The following is a 17,907-nucleotide window of genomic DNA, read 5'->3' as shown; positions in this document are numbered from 1 at the left end:
GGAGACCCTCAGCCGGGGCTTGACCCCCAGGTGCATTGTCCGGCGCGGCCCGCCCCCCTCCCCGGGCCGCGACCCTGTCGCCACGGCACCCCCCCTCGCCCCCTTCCCAGCGTCTCCCTCCGCCGGCCGCGCCGACTTCGCGGTGCCCAGACCAGGGGCCAGATGTAGAAAGTAGTCCGCGGGCCGGCAGCGCGGTGCTGTCCACTCCGCGCCCCCGCCCCCAGCCGCCGCCTCACTCCGCCCCCAGGCCGGACTCTCCGGGTCCCCCGCCTCCCGCGAGCGGGTGTCCGTGCGCCCGCCTCGCCGCAGCGACACACCGAGACCGGGGCGAGCCGGGCCGCGCCACGCCGGTGCCCGAGCGGGAAGCCCGGGTTGCACGCGTCCAGCCGCGCGCGGGGAGCTGCGGAGGCGGGCGCCGGGGGCGGACGACGGCGGCGGGCGGCGGGGAGCATGCCCGCGCAGCCCCGCTGAATGGCGCCTTCCCTGCGACCCCTCGCCCGGCCGCGGCCGCCGGGGATGCTGCTGCTCCGCGCGCTCCTGCTGCTCCTCGGCTCCGTTCCAGGTGGGCGCGCGTCCTTCTGCGCTTCCGCGCCTGGGGGGCGCGAGTGGGCCGGGCGGAGGGGGCGCGGGCTGCGTGGCGGGGGCGGCGGGGTCCTCCGCGGTGGCGCTGACCCCCGGTCCCGGTCTCTTCCCTGCAGCCGGTCGGGAGCGGTGGCTGGAGGCGCGAGGGGCCGGGGGGCGCGGGCAGAGCTGGGGGAGCCTCTCCCAGCGCGCGCTCCTCCCACGGCGCTGCCCCTGGGCGCGGGCTGCAGCGCGGGGCGCCCGCTGTCCACTCGCGCCCCTTCCTCCTCGCGCCATTGTCCGCGCTCCGGCTGCGTCCTCGCCTCTGCAGCGCGTCCGGCCCCCGCGCCGCCCGCCCGCCAGCCTGCCCGCCGCGGCCGCACGTGGCTTTATTTATATTGTTTCCTCAGTGGCGGACTCACCACGCAGGGGGCGCCGGGGTTCCGCGAGGCGATCCGGCTTTGCAGTGGGGACTCCCCCACGTTTTTGGGGGGGTTGGTGGGGGGGAGAGAAAAGGTACACTCAGCGCCCAGGTCGGCACCCCTGGAGCCCCCACTTTCCAGCATCCGGATGGATGGAGCGAGGGGGAGACGGGAGGGGTGGAATTGGGAAAAGAAGAGGGTTCGAAGTAGCGTGGCGGATTTGTGTCCCCGAGGGGATAAAGGGACCCGAACCCGAGAGGGGAGGCGTCTAAATAGGAGTTACTGCTCGCAGCCAGGTATTTTGGGGCAGGGCCTGAGGGGTGTGCGACCCTGAATAAACCCTCCAAACTCCAGGTTAGCCGTGCGCCAACTTAGGATGAACTCATTTTTCTTTTGTGTCTGTGTTGGTTATCCTCAAAAGAGATAAAAAGTGTAAAGTGGATGCGGTGGTTGGGGGTGGGAGAAGAGTTCAGGCGAATGGGTGGTTTTATTTATCTGCAGGTTACAAACCGCGGACTGACTTTTTTTTTTTTCTTTTTCTTTTTTTCTGGAGGAGTTAGTTTTCTGTTAGCATGAGAAAAGGATCAAAGTGAGATCTGACTCGGAAACACAATGGGCGCCTTCCGGAGTGGCCCTCCAGCGCGCGGGGCAGTTAGGGTCGCTCGCTGCGCCCTGGGCGCGCATTAGCAGTTGTCAGCCTGGGTGTGGGAGCGTGACCAGGGTGGGAGGTTCCCGCGAACCGGCCTCGCTCAGAGACAGAGACCAGTCCCGGAGATTTGTACTCAAGGGTTCAAAACAATCAGAAGGAAGATGAAACGTTCCCTCCGAACCCCTAACGTTCTGCTGAGGGGGTGGGGGGGCAGTCATTATGCAAGACTTTTAGCCTTTGCACTGAATGCAAGAGGTGACAAGGTATTAGGTGGTCGTAGGATCCTGGAGGGGAGAGAGGGCAATCTGGATACCTAGGATAAAACCTGTCCTCTGCTCTGATAAAAAGCGTACTGGTTGATTAAGCAATCTCTTATCCCTATTAGACAGTAAGGACCAATTAGTCACGCATTTTTTCCCAACAGTTGGCAGTTCCAAAAAAAAAAAAAAAAAAAAAAAAAAAGAAAGAAAAAAGAAATAAAAGTTTCCTAATCCGATCACCCACTGAGTACAAGCAGCAAGAGTTACCAACTTTTCAAAGTCAGCTTGGATGTCCTTTAAATATCTACCTGACTCTGGAGACATTAAGTAAATGGGTCTCTTTCCAGGAGAGGAGACAGTCCTTGCTGTAAAAGGGCAGATGTAAAAATGCAAACTTGTAATTTGTCACAAAAGATAAACGCTCTTCTCAAAGGGGTAGGTGCCAGGGCTCCAAAAACACATCAAGGGGCAAGGAAATAAACTTGCTTGTTCACAGAGTTGGAGTTTTGCTAATGATTTCTTGTAAAATTAGACTTTTACGACTTACTCTGTTCAAGATCTTTTTGACAAGCTTGTAAAAGTAGCAAACAGCTTGTGCTCAGGAGTTCTGATGATTTTGAAACTCTAGCAAGAAACTTGAGAACAGAATTCTTACAAGGCATAGCCGTTATAGAATTCTTCCCCATGCTTTTAGTGTGGATGTTGTAAAAGGTGATATTTCTGATTTGTTGAAAAGGCTTGCTGAAACTTAGATGGTTTATTAAGATGCTTGGGAGTGAACTAATATGGTTTGTTAAACTTTGTCTTAGTACACCCTGAATATGTGTTTTACAGTTGTGTGTGAAGAAATGATGTTATACCTATAATTCTGGACATACCTTTCCCCCTTTTCATTATAGGAATGTGGTGCTTTAGCGAACTGTTTTTTGTAAACGAACCACAGGATGTAACTGTCACAAGAAAGGACCCAGTCATGTTAGATTGCCAGGCTCATGGAGAAATTCCTGTTAAGGTCACATGGTTGAAAAATGGAGCAAAAGTGTCTGAAAATAAACGGATCCAGGTTCTGTCTAACGGCTCTTTATACATCAGTGAGGTGGAGGGCAAGCGAGGAGAGCAGTCGGATGAAGGATTTTATCAGTGCTTGGCGATGAACAAATATGGAGCCATTCTTAGTCAAAAAGCTCATCTGACCTTATCAAGTAAGTGTTTAAGTTCTTGATTGTTTTACATTTTTTCATTGCTATATTCTGATTATTTTTTCAACTCATTTATATGCTAATCCTAAAGTCATACAAACATTAGGAATTTTCCTGGAGCTATTAGTTGATACCAACAAAAGGCATGCAGAAAAATCTGGGGAGGGGGGGCGGGTGGGGGATGTAAATTCAACTGGAGTGATTGAGTATAAAAGTTAAATTAGGTTAAGAACACCAAAATCTGTAGAGGTGGCTTTATGTAAATTTTAAGTGTTTCTCCGTGAGGAGAGTTGAGAGTAAAAGTTTGGCTAACACAACAACTGTTGTTCTAAAAATCGAATCTTTTGTAAAAGAATAATTGAATTTTAAAAATTACTAGCAAATCTTTCTGCTTTGTAAATCTGGACTGCTAAATCTTTCTTATGGCTCAACCTTCCATTGCTCTGACCACTTTAAGATCACCCATGTTGCTTTTAATTGTAAGCGAGGGCATTGGTCAGTAACTCTCAAGCCTTTGAAGTATTCCTAGTCTTTTCCTGCTGAGAGAGAAAGAGATTAAGGCCATTTCCATATTATGCCTAATGGACTTAAACCAGATCTGCTCACCTTTTTCCAGTTGTCATAAAGTTTGCTGTCTAATGATTTCCTTTGTATTAACAGCCCCATCAGATCAACCATCCTGCCCAGGAGATCCATTGCTTGGAGGTTGACCTGATGACTGTTGGGTGGGTGTAAAGATAGGTCCAAGACAGGGTACTCCTTGTTCCCACTGAGGCTTTCCACCTCTTCAGGTGATCAGACACTGCAGCACAGCACTCAGCATTATAATGGACAATTTAAATCTTAAAAAAAAAAACCCACACCCATACAACTGTATCTTTTAAAAAGTTGTACAGGCATCCTACTTAACATGCTTTTGTTGATCCACAAAAAATAGGTTCTCCACTATACTTTGAAACTGATCATTTAAAAGATGAACGATAGGAACAGGGAGCTGTTGACATGAAGGCATAATCTTTAGGAAATAGTTTCTTCAAAGACTACACAGTTGACATTTAGGGAGCTATTGGCAGGATTTCCCAGGTGATCTTATTGTAACTGTCTATGGCCATATTAATGTCAGATTCATTTAGCAGTTTATTTTATTTATACAACAATTGTGGAAAATAAATTGCAAGCAAAGATATTTTTATATTGAAATATGCCAGAAAAGTAGAGAAGTTTCCAATTCTAGTCCTCCCCCACCCCCCCAAGAATAGCATAGACCTGAGAGAATTTCTGATAAACTTTCTTTTTTTGCTGTAATCATTGGCCAGTAATTATTTTTGTGGCTGAGTAGTGGTTTTTCTGTGCATTACTGTTCTCAGGAAAGTATGCTTTTTCTATTATGTTCTCTTCATTTAACTTTTGTCTAATGTAGAATTGTTTTTAGAGAGCTGTAATTTTTTCTTTTTCACCGGTTTTGGGAAATCTTGTGTTTTCAAACCCAGAAACTGTAACTGGTATTACCTTGCTGGAGAGAAGAAGGGCAAGATGGATAGGTGGAGGGGGGTGGGTGGGCCTTGAGAAGATGAGGCATTTGTCATGACCACAGATTATTTCCAGGACCTCCTTGGAAGCCTGACGGGTACCCAGAAATACTACGGACGCACACAGAGCTTTCAGATTTCATAGTCTGAACAGTGTAATAAATGTTAGTAACAGCAAAACACATGTTAGTATTGGCTTTTTTTTAGTATCTTTAAAAATTTATACTAAATATTTAATTACCTGTGAATCATTTTGAAGGTTCCTGTGAAGTAGTTTTCATATTGTAAATGCCAAAAACTTTCCAATGGAACTATTTAGAGCATTGCTTTGCTATTAAATATCAACTGTAGTCAGTTATAAGGACCCCTCTTTTCATATGCGTACATTTTATCTAACTCTGAGCAGGTATTTTGCTAAGAAATTGCATTTAGTATTATAGATTTAAAATAAGAAATGCATAGTGAGTTTAGATTTTTCTTTAGAAATATGAGGTTTCTTAGAGATTCCGAACTCACCAAATAGTTCTGATATCTAAGAAGCCAAGCCCAATGATGTAGGCTCAAATGACTTTATCCTGTGTCCAGGGTAAAGCTATAATACATATTAAACAGGAAGAGAATAGGCATTAAGTGGACATTCTGGATTTGTGTGTGTGTGTTTTAACCTAGTTCTCTTCTAGTTATTGATAGCAGCGGGGTGCAAGTATGTTCTTTTTATTTTCTGGTCAAAGATTTTGTCAGCAAGCATTGCTTCAGAGGTGTAATAATACAGCACCTGGAAATCTAAAACTTTAATCTGGGCAAGTTTTAGATTTTTAACACACAGGCAATCAAGTCTTGGTTTCTGAATTTAGGAACTAGAAGCTGAAAGTTGCACTCTAGGCAAGAATTCCATTATTCATGTGTAAATTAGGAATTCACAGGGTTAAAAGGTTAGAAACTGGCCAGGATGAGGTTTACCCTTGTGATAAAGAGCAGATGACCCTCATTCATTGGCCAAAGCTTTCATGTAGCTCTTCTGCAAAGTTAGCTATTGCCACGAATTGTTCTTGAGGAATGCAGAAATTCAAATGTGAACAGGCCTTTCCTTAAGTGTCACTGTGGAGCCTTATCTCCCAAGCACATCAGAGCCTGCTTCGGGGACATGGTTCCTCCCCGAAGGCCTGGAGGCTTTGCTTTCCTGTTGTTCATCCAAGCACAAAAGAATCTGTCTAATTTAGTTTATCTAAGGCATCCCATTTTTAAAGGAAAGTATAGGGTTAAAGTAATATTTAGTTGTTGTTGTTTTAAAGGAAGGTAATCCTTTTTTATTGAAGGCCGGTTTAGCTGTTTTACATTTTCGTGTAATTGGAATGGAAAGGGGAGTGAGGTGAGAGACCCTTTTTTCTGGTTGTATACAATAGTAAGAACACAAGATTAAACTGTTTTCTATAAATTTCCATATTTTAAACTTTTGGCAAATCAAAATTTCACTTTCATGGGCTCTAAGTCTTCACAAGCTTCTAATGTTTTAGAAGTAAGAAATAATGTATGGACATCCTGATGTTTCTTGAATTCTCAATGCTGAAGCAAGATAAATTTCATAAGAAAGCATTAGTGTGGTAAAACGGTCTCATATTTCAACAAGTTTAAATTAAGATAAGAGACATGTGAGAGAAGTAAAGGAGGAGGCGGGTTGTGTTCTGTGATGTGTAAAAGACTGGCTGTAAGCTAGTGATTGAACAGGAAGCTGGTTGTTTATTTCCTTTCCATAAAAGGTGGAAATTGAAGTTTTAGGGTAGAGGGAAAGAGAACATAAAGCTGGCTTGTATTTTGTAGGTTTTTCAGGACTTCACTTGGATGGAAAATAATTTTTTAAGTGAGCATTTATTTGTAGCTGGAAGACCATAGGAATTTTTACCTGATGATGGATTTTTTTTTCTCTCCAAAAAGTTGGGATTAGTTTTAGCATTCCTAAAGTTGTTTGTTTTTGTTTTTTGTTTTTTTGTGTTTTTTTTTGGGGGGGGCTCCATTTCTATAACTTTAAAAGGATATTGATTGTTTTTCATGAATAAAATGTTTGTCATTCAGTTTAAATTGAGATTAAACTTGAATTTTATTTTTTTGAATGAGAATAATGGAAAACTGTTCTGTGAGTGTGGTTTCTATCTTAAAGATAATATATAAATTATAGCCCAAAGTTAATCTTGAAATGTGAAGTTAAAATATATTAAAAACATTTATTAAAGATTCATATTAAAAAGAAAGAGGGTGGGTAGTATATTGAAAGGAGAAAGATAAAAGCTTTAAGACTGTTAGTCAAAATTTTGAATTTTATTAATGATCTTGGACCCAAGATTTTGCTACATTGTCACTTTTTTTTTGAGATTTGTACATGCTGTAAAGGACAGAGTGTTACCTGTGTGCATGTTCACCTCAAATCATGCTTTAATTCAAGAGTGCTAACACAAAAGTAAAAAGTCATTTGATTTTGGAACAATAAGACAGAACTGAGGTATTTAGAGACATCAGTTTAGCAATACTGTAGGTAAGGTTCAGCTTTCAGGGATCCAAGAAAAATTATCTTGAAAGAGAGGGCGGTATGGTTCAAAAGTACATGTTTAACTTAAAAACTGACCATCTTAAAATTGTCTAAGCTACCTCAGGGAAGTAAAAGCACTTATGGTTCTGCAGTCTTATTTACAATGACACTTGGTTCTTAGAGTCTGTCTACTTAAAAGGTTTATCAGGTACCTGATAATCACTGGGTAATGGAACCAGTTTTTCCCACTTTGCAGTTGATTAGTGAGGATCATTTCTCATCTTCAGAAATGTGTAACACTATCTTACTGTTTATCACAGTTGTTGGAAATTTTATTTTTTAACAAAGCAAAATCCACTGAGGGGTGGAGTTATAACTGTATGTGTGTGTATCTTTGTTATATATATATAATATATATAATATATATATTATATATATATATTTGTTTATTTTTTTTCTATCCAGCTTTTTAATGGAATTTTGAAAGGGCATTTGGTATGCCCCTCTTTTTGTCAACTATCTCTGATGATTCTAGAGAAAGGGTCTCACTTAGAGCAGTTGTTTGCCCAGGGATTTGATGTCATTGCTCCTGAGTTTAACAGCTGAGTCTATTGATGAAGTCCAGAGCAATTTAAAAGAATAGCAAAAAACAAATCTTTTAACCAGGGTTTTAGGTTGAAGGAGTTTTTCAATTAATAAATAAATGCATTTGAAGTTACTTTTTTGAAATCCCTCACTAATATTCTTGACTACAAATTTGAGAGATGATATTTGTCTGTCATAAGCATAGTCACTCAGGATTGATTACTTTCAGCTTTTAAACTGGAAATTACTATTTAATTTTTAAAATTGATTTTAGAGAGAGGGGGAAGGTAGAGCGAGAGTGAGAGAGAGAAACATCAATTTGTTGATCCACTTATTTATGCATTCATTGGTTGATTCTTTTTTAAAATATATTTTATTGAGTTTTTACAGAGAGGAAGGGCGAGGGATAGAGAGTTAGAAACATCAATGAGAGAAACATCGATCAGCTGCCTCCTGCACACTCCCCACAGGGTATGTGCCCACAACCAAGGTACATGCCCTTGACTGGAATCGAACCTGGGACCCTTGTGTCCGCAGGCTGATGCTCTATCCACTGAGCCAAACCGGTTAGGGCCATTGGTTGATTCTTATATGTGCCGTGACCTGAGATTGAACCCACAACCTCGGCATATGGGGAGGATAGTCTAAACAAATGAACTACCTGGCCAGGGCCTGACAATTAGCATTTATATGAAAAATAATAGTGTTGAATGAGTCAGTTTGTTGAGGGTCATACTTGAAGCTGCTGATTTTTTTAAAGATAAATCCTAAAACTTGTACCCCAGATTAAGCTTTCATTGTCAGCACCATTTTAATACTTCCAGGAGTTTATAGTGTCCAGACTTTTTATAGAAGCATTTTTTAAAGTTATTTAAATCTTGGTAATTAAGAGAGGAAGAAGACACAATTGTAATCATTGCAGCAATATTGGCAGTAGCTCTCACATGGTATTCTGCACAAAATAAGCTCACAGTCAAGAGTTGACAATGGTGACGTGCAAAAACAGTAAAAATGTACCAAATTACCTTCAGTGGCTGTAATTCTGAAGCCAAGTGAACTGCTGTAGGGATATCTATTGCAGAGGATAAAGGCATCATCCTCACAAAGGTTTCTGACACTAATCTGACAAATTCTTTCCTGACTTTTATATTCCCAGTTTCTTTTCTTTAACCTCTGATTCTCAGAAACTGCTTTTGATGAGCTTTAAAAGTCAAATTCTTATAGACTGAGCAGAAGGCATGAATTAAAAGTGTTTGTTTTCTCAGTTTCTGGAGGGTTTGCCCTTTTCTTGGGTTTATATATCTATATTTTATAAGCTGCTTTTATAATGGCTCGATTAATTGACAGTGGGAGAATGCAATCATTGTTCAGGGTTCTGGTTTCAAACTTGTATCCTCACTGGGTTTAGTTCTTTGGAAAGGAAATTTTTTAAAAAATTTCACTTTGTGAAACTACAGTAATTCCTGTTTAGAACACTATGAGGGTTCGTTTTTTGTTTTTTTTTAAATGATTCTGCTTTATATAGACTAGTTTCTCTAAATCAATTTTATTCTTTTGGAATATTCCTCCAAAATAGCCTTTTTATTGTTTTGTAATATTTTTAGTACTGCTAAGAATGGATTTTCTACTCCACCAACACTTATCCCCACCCCCCCCACCCAAATAATAATAAAATAAAGTAACATAAAGAAATTAAAAAAATATTTCCTGTGGATTACATTTTCCGAGTTTCTCAACCTTGGTGCAGATGACATGTGGGGATAGTAATTCTTCATTGTGGAGACTGTTGGGTGCAGTGTAGCAGCATCCCTAGCCTCGACATACCAGGTGCCTCATCTCAGTTTTGACAACCAAAAAAAAAAAAAAAAAAAAAGTGTTTTGGAGGCAAAAATCAGCCCTGGTTGGGAACCACTAATGTTTTTGAAAATAATAGAGAACTTATTTACAAGTCATATGGTAATCATTAGTCATTTTAACAGTTTCTGTCTTTTGCTTGATATTTTACTTGGTGTTAACACTGCTAAATGTATTTATTAGAGAAGCATTTACTATTTTTAAGTATTGCCAAGGAAGTTAGATTTTTAAAAAATGTGTTTGGCTCTTTTTCTGAGTTGAGTGATATTGTCTCTTTACCCTTTTCTCATACTCATGGTACATTGAAAATTATTAAGAGTTCACCCTTCTGTAGTTCCATTCATTTTTATTTCAATATTTTAGCTCTTTTTGGGGGGATACCTAGTCTAAGAGTAAATGCAAATTTCATTTAACCCTGATTATGCAGCACATTTTATTTTCTTGATGTGATGGACACCATAGTTGAAAAGATATGAGAAATCTCCATGTGTGGTAAATGCTAAAGAACATCTATTGTGATGCTCTGCATGGAGAGAAGTAAAACTGTATGTGATTAACAGCCCAGAGAATAACATTTGCTGTGTGGTAGGTGGTTTGTTGGGTGAATGGTTAACAGAAATCTTTTCAGCTAATTCAATGGCACCATAGACTTATTTTGGGCAGAAGCAATTTAGCTTCCTGCAGATAATGTTGTAAAGATAGTGGCGTCTTGAGAGGGCATCAGGGGGTGACTAAAGGGAAAATAATTAGACACTTAAGTATGTTAATTAGCATATAGAAAGTTGCAGGGAAATTTTTGACTGGTTATTATTGAAATATTGTCTTAGATTACTTATTAGTAGCAGGCAGGGATTTCATAGTCTTCCATCTTTCCCAAGATATCACTCTTTGTATGTGCTTCTGTTTTGATTAGTTATTTATGCCAGGAAAAGTTATGAATGTTGCTACCTGTAATTGACCACCTGTAGAGGCCAGTAATCACTGGTGGCCCAACTGGCAAGTTGAGATGGATAAAAGAGGAAGCAAAATCTTTGAATAAGTGGCTCTAATGCTGTGAGCAAGGCTAGCTGAACGAACATATGGTATCCTGTGTTCTACTCCAAAAAACCCCCAGACATTCAGAGTAGAGCAAATCATCAGTTAGTTCAAAATAAGAGAAGAGAATGCACATTTTTTCTTATAATTAGGACAATAGTATCTATGTCAAAATAGAATTTTAATGTTCTTGAGTTCTTGTAGTCATTTCATAAGACATTATGAAATTGATAACTGCCAATATTTGGTAAATCTTCTTAGTGCTGCTGTATTTTTTATTGAGTTGTTGGGAGCTGCTGTGGAAAAGCAGGAAGAATAACAAAAAGGAGAGCCAAGCATTAATTTCTTCTCCATTGCTGGTGACTTATATGACTTTAGACTAGGGGTGGGGAACATCCGGCCCATGGGCTGTATAAGGCCTGAGAACTCATTTGGTCTGGCCATGCAAGGCATTAGGGGTGAGTTAATTAAGTGTTTGACCAAATATAGCAGGCTAATTATTAAGTTAATAATTTTGTATGGCCCACGAATAATGTTATATAAATATCTAAGTAGCCCTTGGCAGAAAAAAGCCAGCTTTAGCCTAATCATTTAGTTATCCTGGTCCTTGTCCTATCTGTAAAAATGGGTAGCTGGCCCTAGCCAGTTTGGTTCAGTGGATAGAGTGTCAACCTGTGGACCAAAGGGTCTTGGGTTCGATTCCATGGTTGCAGGCTCCACCGGGCCCAGGCCCTGGCCGGGGAGCCTGCAGGAGGCAAATAATGTGTTTCTCTCACATCGATGTTTTTCTTGTCTTTCCCTCTCTGTTCCACTCTCCCTAAAAATCAATGGAAAACTATCCTCCGGTGAGGATTAACAAAACAAACAAACAAAAAATGGGTAGCTGGAAAAATGGGGGGGATGGATGTTGAACAACATAGTGTCATTGTAGTTTTAAGTAAATGGCCAATAAATGATGTTTTTATTATTTTTATAAGACTTATGTCCAATCACATCGCAAGAGAACCATGTAAGTCATTGAGAAAAACATTTTAAAGCTTGGCCATTATTTAACTTGGTACTTTTAAGAATTCATACTTTCGTCGTGAACCTTAGGGGGATCTGCTTTTGGAGAGTGGGAGATCTTAAATCTATGTGAACCTTTGAACCGGTACTATTTTTAAGAGCCTAGAAAAATAAGTGACTTTGTCTGAGACTGGGCAGTTCAGGGTAGTTGTGCTGCTTGAAGGTTGTCATCGTGTCTGAGGGTATAAATTTACAAATAGATGTCTGGCTCTGCTAATAATTGAGTGTATCCTGATGTTTATAAAATGGTGTTTAAAAAAAAGTAGTGCTGATTTCATGTTAAGAGTTTTGCTAAACTTCCCTTAGGATGTGTTTTAACGGAAGTAGATTATGCAGGCTCCCCACCACTGCCACCAATTCTTAAGAAAGATAAGATTTAATCCCCTCTCCCCCAGCTTTCAAGCTGAATTAGCTTGAGTCCCTCTGATTGGATTTACAGTAACTTCAACTAAAACATTGACCTCAGTTTAGACATATAATAGGAAAAAAATGCTTTGATGTTGGTATTGCCATTTTGGTGTTTCTTTTTAACGGAGATTGAGCTACAGCTTTTCTTACAGTTAAATGTGTTTACTATTTTCTTAATAAAAAGAATTTACTTTTTATATATTCAAGAAAGCCACATTTTTATGTCCTGACAGTAATACTTTTTAAAAATTGATTTGAGAGAGAGGGGAATGGAGAGGGAAGGAGGCAGGGAGGGAAATAGAGGCGGGGGGGGGGGGGGGGGGGAGATTTATTGTTCCACTTATTTATGCATTTGTTGGTTGATTTTTGTATGGGCCCTGACCGGAGATCAAACCTACAACCTTGGCGTATCGGGATGACACTCTAACCAACTGAGCTACCCGGCCAGGGCTGACAGTAACTTTTAACATACTGTTACGTAAGGGATGAACTTCAGTAAAACAATATTACCAAAAGTTTTACCAAAGGGATTTCTAAACTTATCCCAGTGGTGAAATATGATTTCTTCAAAGCCTGCAAGTATCTTTACCTGGATGATTTACATTTTTAGAAATCTGTGATGATTAATACATGAAAGAAAGTATATAGACAGAAGAAACTTTGTGAAATTTCACTTTTGTGAAGTTTGTCAAGTTTAATTTTCAGTTCACCAGGTGTCAATTAGGAAGCTCTGCTATTCAGGGAGATAATTTTACTGTTTAGCAGGGGGTACAATCAGAAATCATAACAGGACACACAGCTGGTCAATAGAGAAGTGACCAGTTTCTTACCATATTGGAATGTAGTACCATTCTTTATTAGGACAGAAAGAAGCTGAAAGTCAGAAGTTTTATTCTGTTAAACATCTTTCAGAAAGGGGTGCCATTTTAAAAATTGAAATAAAAGAGAAACAAAGAAAACACATTATTATTTTCCATTGATCTTTAAATTTTTAAATACTTTTTAAGATGCTAGTATTGAACATTTTGAAGAGAGAAGCTTGAGATTCCCTAAAAGTTATCCTATAGTCCGTAGAGAGTCCTTGTTCCCTAGTTTGACCTGCAGTGTTGTTCTGCCTTCCTTTTAACATGAGTAAAGACCACAATGTGCAGTTTTAGAGATTTCTCTTTTGCAAATGAGGAATATGAAGCTGGAAGGAGATAACTGCCTTTCTGAAGGGCACAGCTACTAGATTTGGGGTCAGAGCTCAGGCTTGCTCTTCCTAGTCGTGAATTGGCAATGTTCAAATAAAGACTTTCTGGTGTGTATTGTGTGGAAATGTATCTTTCTATCCTACATAATGAATGGCTAACATGCAAACTAACTGAACGGCAGAACGACCAGTCACTATGACTCACACTGACCAGGGGTCAGATGCTTAACGCAGGAGCTGCCCCCTAGTGGTCAGCACGCTCCCACAGGGGGAGAGCCACTCAGCCAGAAGCCCTGAGCCCGGCTCATGGCTGGCGAGCGCAGGGGTGGTGGCGGGAGCAGGCCTAAGCCATCAGTCAGACATCCCCCAAAGACTCCCAGACTTTGAAACCCCCGACCTCAGGCCAGGCGGAGGGACCGCCCCCCCTCCCCCAAGTGCATGGTTTTCATGCACCAGGCCTCTAGTATTCAAATATATCCCATCAAATCCAGAATATAGAAGAGAGAAGGGTAATAAAACTGACATTAAAGATATTTCTTAAAATTTATTTCAAAAATATGACTTTAGCCCTGACTGGTGTGGCTTAGTTGGTTGGAATATTGTCCTGTACACCACAAAGTGGTGGGTTTGATTCCTGGTAAGGGCACGTGCCTAGGTTATGGGTTCAATCCCCAGTCAGGGCATATACAGGAGGCTGCTGATTGATGTTTATCTCTCATATTGATGTTTCTTTTTCTCTCTCCGTCCTGTCTCTCTCTAAAAAAATAAAGCATGTCCTTGGTGTGGATTAAATATATATATATCCTATATAATAAAGAGGTAATATGCAAATTGACCATCACTCCAACACATAAGATGGCTGTCCCCATGTCAACACAAGATGGCCTACAAGGGAGGGCATTTGGGAGGGACCAGGCCTGCAGGGGAGGGCAGTTAGGGGTGACTGGGCCGGCAGAGGAGGGCAGTTGGGAGGGACCAGGCCTTCAGGGGAGGGCAGTTAGGGGTGACCGGGCCAGCAGAGGAGGATAGTTGGGGGGGACCCAGGCCTGCAGGGGAGGGCAGCCGGGGCGGGGGTGGTACCAGGCCTGCAGGGGAGGGCAGTTGGGGGCAACCAGGCCAGCAGGGGAGAGCAGTTAGGGGCAACCAGGCTGACAGGAGAAGGCAGTTAGGGGTGACCAGGCCGGCAGGGGAGGGCAGTTAGGGGCAATCGGGGTGGCAGGGGAGGGCAGTTAGAGGCGACCAGGCTGGCAAGGGAGGGATGTTAGGGGTGACCGGGCCAGCAGGGGAGGGCAGTTGGGGTGACCAGGCCTGCAGGGGAGGGAAGTCGGACATCCCTAGAGGGGTCCCAGGTTGGAGAGGGTGCAGACTGGGCTGAGGGACACCGCCCTGTGCATGAATTTTGTGCACCGGGCCTCTAGTCATATATATGTGACTTTATCATTGTGCAACTTACCTTTTACTACTTGTGTAGGGCTTTATTGTTGATGATGTAGTAAATAGGTGATTTTGAAATAAAATTGCTAATGTGTTTCAATTTTTATTATCCTTAACACCTTGAAGAACTAATTTTCTTGCCTAGAGCCTCAATGTAGGGAGAGAGAGCTCCAGTCCTTTTAGAGGCTCAGCATTTGCTGATATATCTGTCCAGATGGAAGTTGGCTATAGAGCAGTGATTTTTCAGTGTCTTGTTAAATAGAGCCTGCAATGGAATGAGGATACCCCACATGTCCCAATTCTCCCCTCTCCTATTCCTTGGAACCAATCATTTAATTTCTGTCTCTGTAGATTTGCATGTTATAAATATCTTCATGCAAATGAAATCATACAATATGTGGACTTTTATGCATTGCTTCTTTAACTTAGCATAATATTTTCAAGGTTCATCCATATTGTAGTATGTATCAGAACTTTGTTCTTTTTTATGGCTGAATAAGATTCCGTTGTATGATATACCACATTTTATTTATCTAGTCATCTGTTGATGGACGCTTGGATTGTTTCCATCTTTTGGCAATTGTGAATAATTCTGCAATGAACATTGGCATACAAGTACTATTATAGGTGTAAATCCAATTGTCCCAGCACTATTTGTTGAGGGGGCAAGTCATTCCTCATTGAATGGACTTGGCACGCTTGTAAAAATCAGTGGGCCATAGATACATAGGAGTTTGTTTCTGGACTCTCTTCTATTCCATTGGTCTATATGTCTACCTTTAAGCCAGTACCACATTGTTTTGATTATTCTAGGTTTCTTGTATTTTTTTTTTTGGTGGGGTGACACTGCTTAATAAGATTATACAGGCTTCAAGTGTAGATTTCTATGATAACATGATCTGTATATTGTATTGTGCGCCCATCACCCAAAGTCAAATAGTCTTTTGTCACCATATATTTGGCCCCCTTTACTACTCCCCAACCTCTAGTAACTACCTGTATCTATGAGTTTTCAGTTTTATATCCCACATATGAGTAAAATCATATGGTTCTTAGTTCTTTCTGACTGACTTATTTCGCTTAGCATATTATTCTCAAGGTCCAACCATGTTGTCGCAAATGACAGTATTTCCAACCTCTGGTAACTACCTGTATCTATGGGTTTTCAGTTTTATATCCCACATATGAGTAAAATCATATGGTTCTTAGTTCTTTCTGACTGACTTATTTCGCTTAGCATATTATTCTCAAGGTCCAACCATGTTGTCGCAAATGACAGTATTTCATCTTTTCTTATGGCTGAACAGTATTTATATACGTATTTATATACGTATATTATATACGTACCACATTTTCTTTATCCAATCATCCATCAAAAGGCACTTTGGTTGTTTCCATGCCTTGACCACTGTGAATAGTGCTGCAATGAACATAGGGCTACATATATCTTTGCAAATAAATGTTTTCAAGTTTTTCCAGCAGATACCCATATGGTAACGTCTTAATTTTTTGAGGAACTGCCATCCTGTTTTCCATAGTGGCTGTACCAATTTACATTCCTATCAGTAGTGAATGAGAGTTTCTTTTTCTTCACAACCTCTCTAACACTTGTTACTACTTATCTTGTTGGTAATAACCATTCTAATAGGTGTGAGGTGGTATCTCACATTGTTGTTTTGACTTGTATTTCCCTAGTAGCTAGTAAAGTTGAACATCTTTTCATGTATCTGTTGGCCACTTATATGTCATCTTGGGAGAAGAGTCTGTTCAGGTCCTCTGCCCGTTTCTTAATTGATTGTTTGATGTTGAGTTGTATGAGTTCTTCATATATTTTGGATATTAACCCCTTATTGGAGCTGTTGTTTGCAAATATCATCTCCCATTCAGTTGGTTGCCTTTTTGTTTTGTGGGTGGTTTCTTTTGCTGTGCAGAAGCTTTTTAGTTTGATACAGTCCCATTTATTTACTTTTGCCTTTACTTTTCTTGCCTTTGAGGTCAAATTTATAAAATATTCTCTAAAACCAAGTTCCACAGGTCTAGTACCTATGTTTTCTTCTATATAATTTATTGTTTCACATCTTACATTCAGGTCTTTGATCCAGGTTGAAGTTTGTATAGGAGGACTAACTGCAGTCTAGTTTCACTCTTTTGCATGTGGCTTTCCAATTTTCTCAGCACCATTTATTGAAGCGGCTTTCTTTTCTCCATCGTGTGGTTTTTGCTCCTTTGTTAAAAATTATTTGCCCATATACATGTGGTTTTATTTCTGGGCTCTTAATTCTATTCCATTGGTCTTTGTGTCTGTTTTTCTGCCAATACCATGCTGTTTTGATTATCACTGCTCTGTAGTATACTTTGAAGTTAAATAGGGTGATACCTCTGGCTTTGTCCCCCTCCCCCCCCCCCCCCCCTCCCGGATTGTTTTGGCTATTTTGGGGTCTTTTGTGGTTCTGCACAAATCTGATGATTTTTTGGTTCTATTTCTTTAAAAAATGACATTGGCATTTTGATGGGGATTGCATTAAATATTTATATTGCTTTGGGTAATATGGACATTTTAACTGTGTTGATTCTTCTAATCCATGAACACAGAATATCTTTCAGTTTCATTGTGTCTTTTTCAGTCTCTTTTATAGTGTTATTAATAATATTAGGTCTCCCAACCCACAAAGTGTATCTTTTTACTATTTAGGTTTTTATTTTCTTTCAACAATGTTTCCGAGTTTTCAATGTACACATTTTTCACTGTTTGGGCGAAATTTATTCCTAGGTATTTTATTCTTTTAGATACTACTAGAGGCCTGGTGCACGAAATTCGTGCACGGGGGCGGGGGGAGGTGTTCCCTCAGCCGGACCTGCACCCTCTCCAATCCGAGAGCCCTCAGGGGATGTCCTACTGACAGCTTAGGCCTGCTCCCCATGGTTCTTTGCTGTCTGCGGGGCCCGCTTGGCCACTCCCAGGTCACTGAGGCTACGGCCAAGCAGGGCCTGCTCTCAGCAATTGCCCCCCAGGACTGGAGGACTCCAGCAGGGTTGAGAGGACTGGATGCTGCCGTCTTTGTGTTGGAGTGACAGTTAGTTTGCATATTACTCTTTTATTAGATAGGATTGTAAATGGAATGGTTTGCTGATGTTTTGTATAAAGACAACAACTTTATGCATGTTGATCTTTTATCCTGAAATGCTTCTGAAT

The 17,907-nt window shown here is 41.1% G+C and overlaps 1 protein-coding gene across 1 annotated transcript in view; it reads left to right on the top strand.

Moving 5' to 3' along the window:
• The first annotated feature begins 471 nt into the window (after window positions 1-471).
• Window positions 472-17,907, top strand: part of PRTG (protogenin) — a 126,386-nt gene continuing 108,950 nt past the window's right edge. The window contains exons 1-2 of the mRNA XM_036324824.1: window positions 472-562; window positions 2,792-3,094. Coding sequence (XP_036180717.1) covers window positions 472-562; window positions 2,792-3,094 — 394 coding nt within the window. The remainder of the gene's footprint in view (window positions 563-2,791; window positions 3,095-17,907) is intronic.

This window comes from Myotis myotis, unplaced genomic scaffold (genome assembly GCF_014108235.1).
Source record: "Myotis myotis isolate mMyoMyo1 unplaced genomic scaffold, mMyoMyo1.p scaffold_m19_p_1, whole genome shotgun sequence".
NCBI classification, from domain to species: domain Eukaryota; kingdom Metazoa; phylum Chordata; class Mammalia; order Chiroptera; family Vespertilionidae; genus Myotis; species Myotis myotis.
Note: the sequence above shows the minus strand (reverse complement) of the source record. Positions and strands in the feature narration are given on the sequence as shown.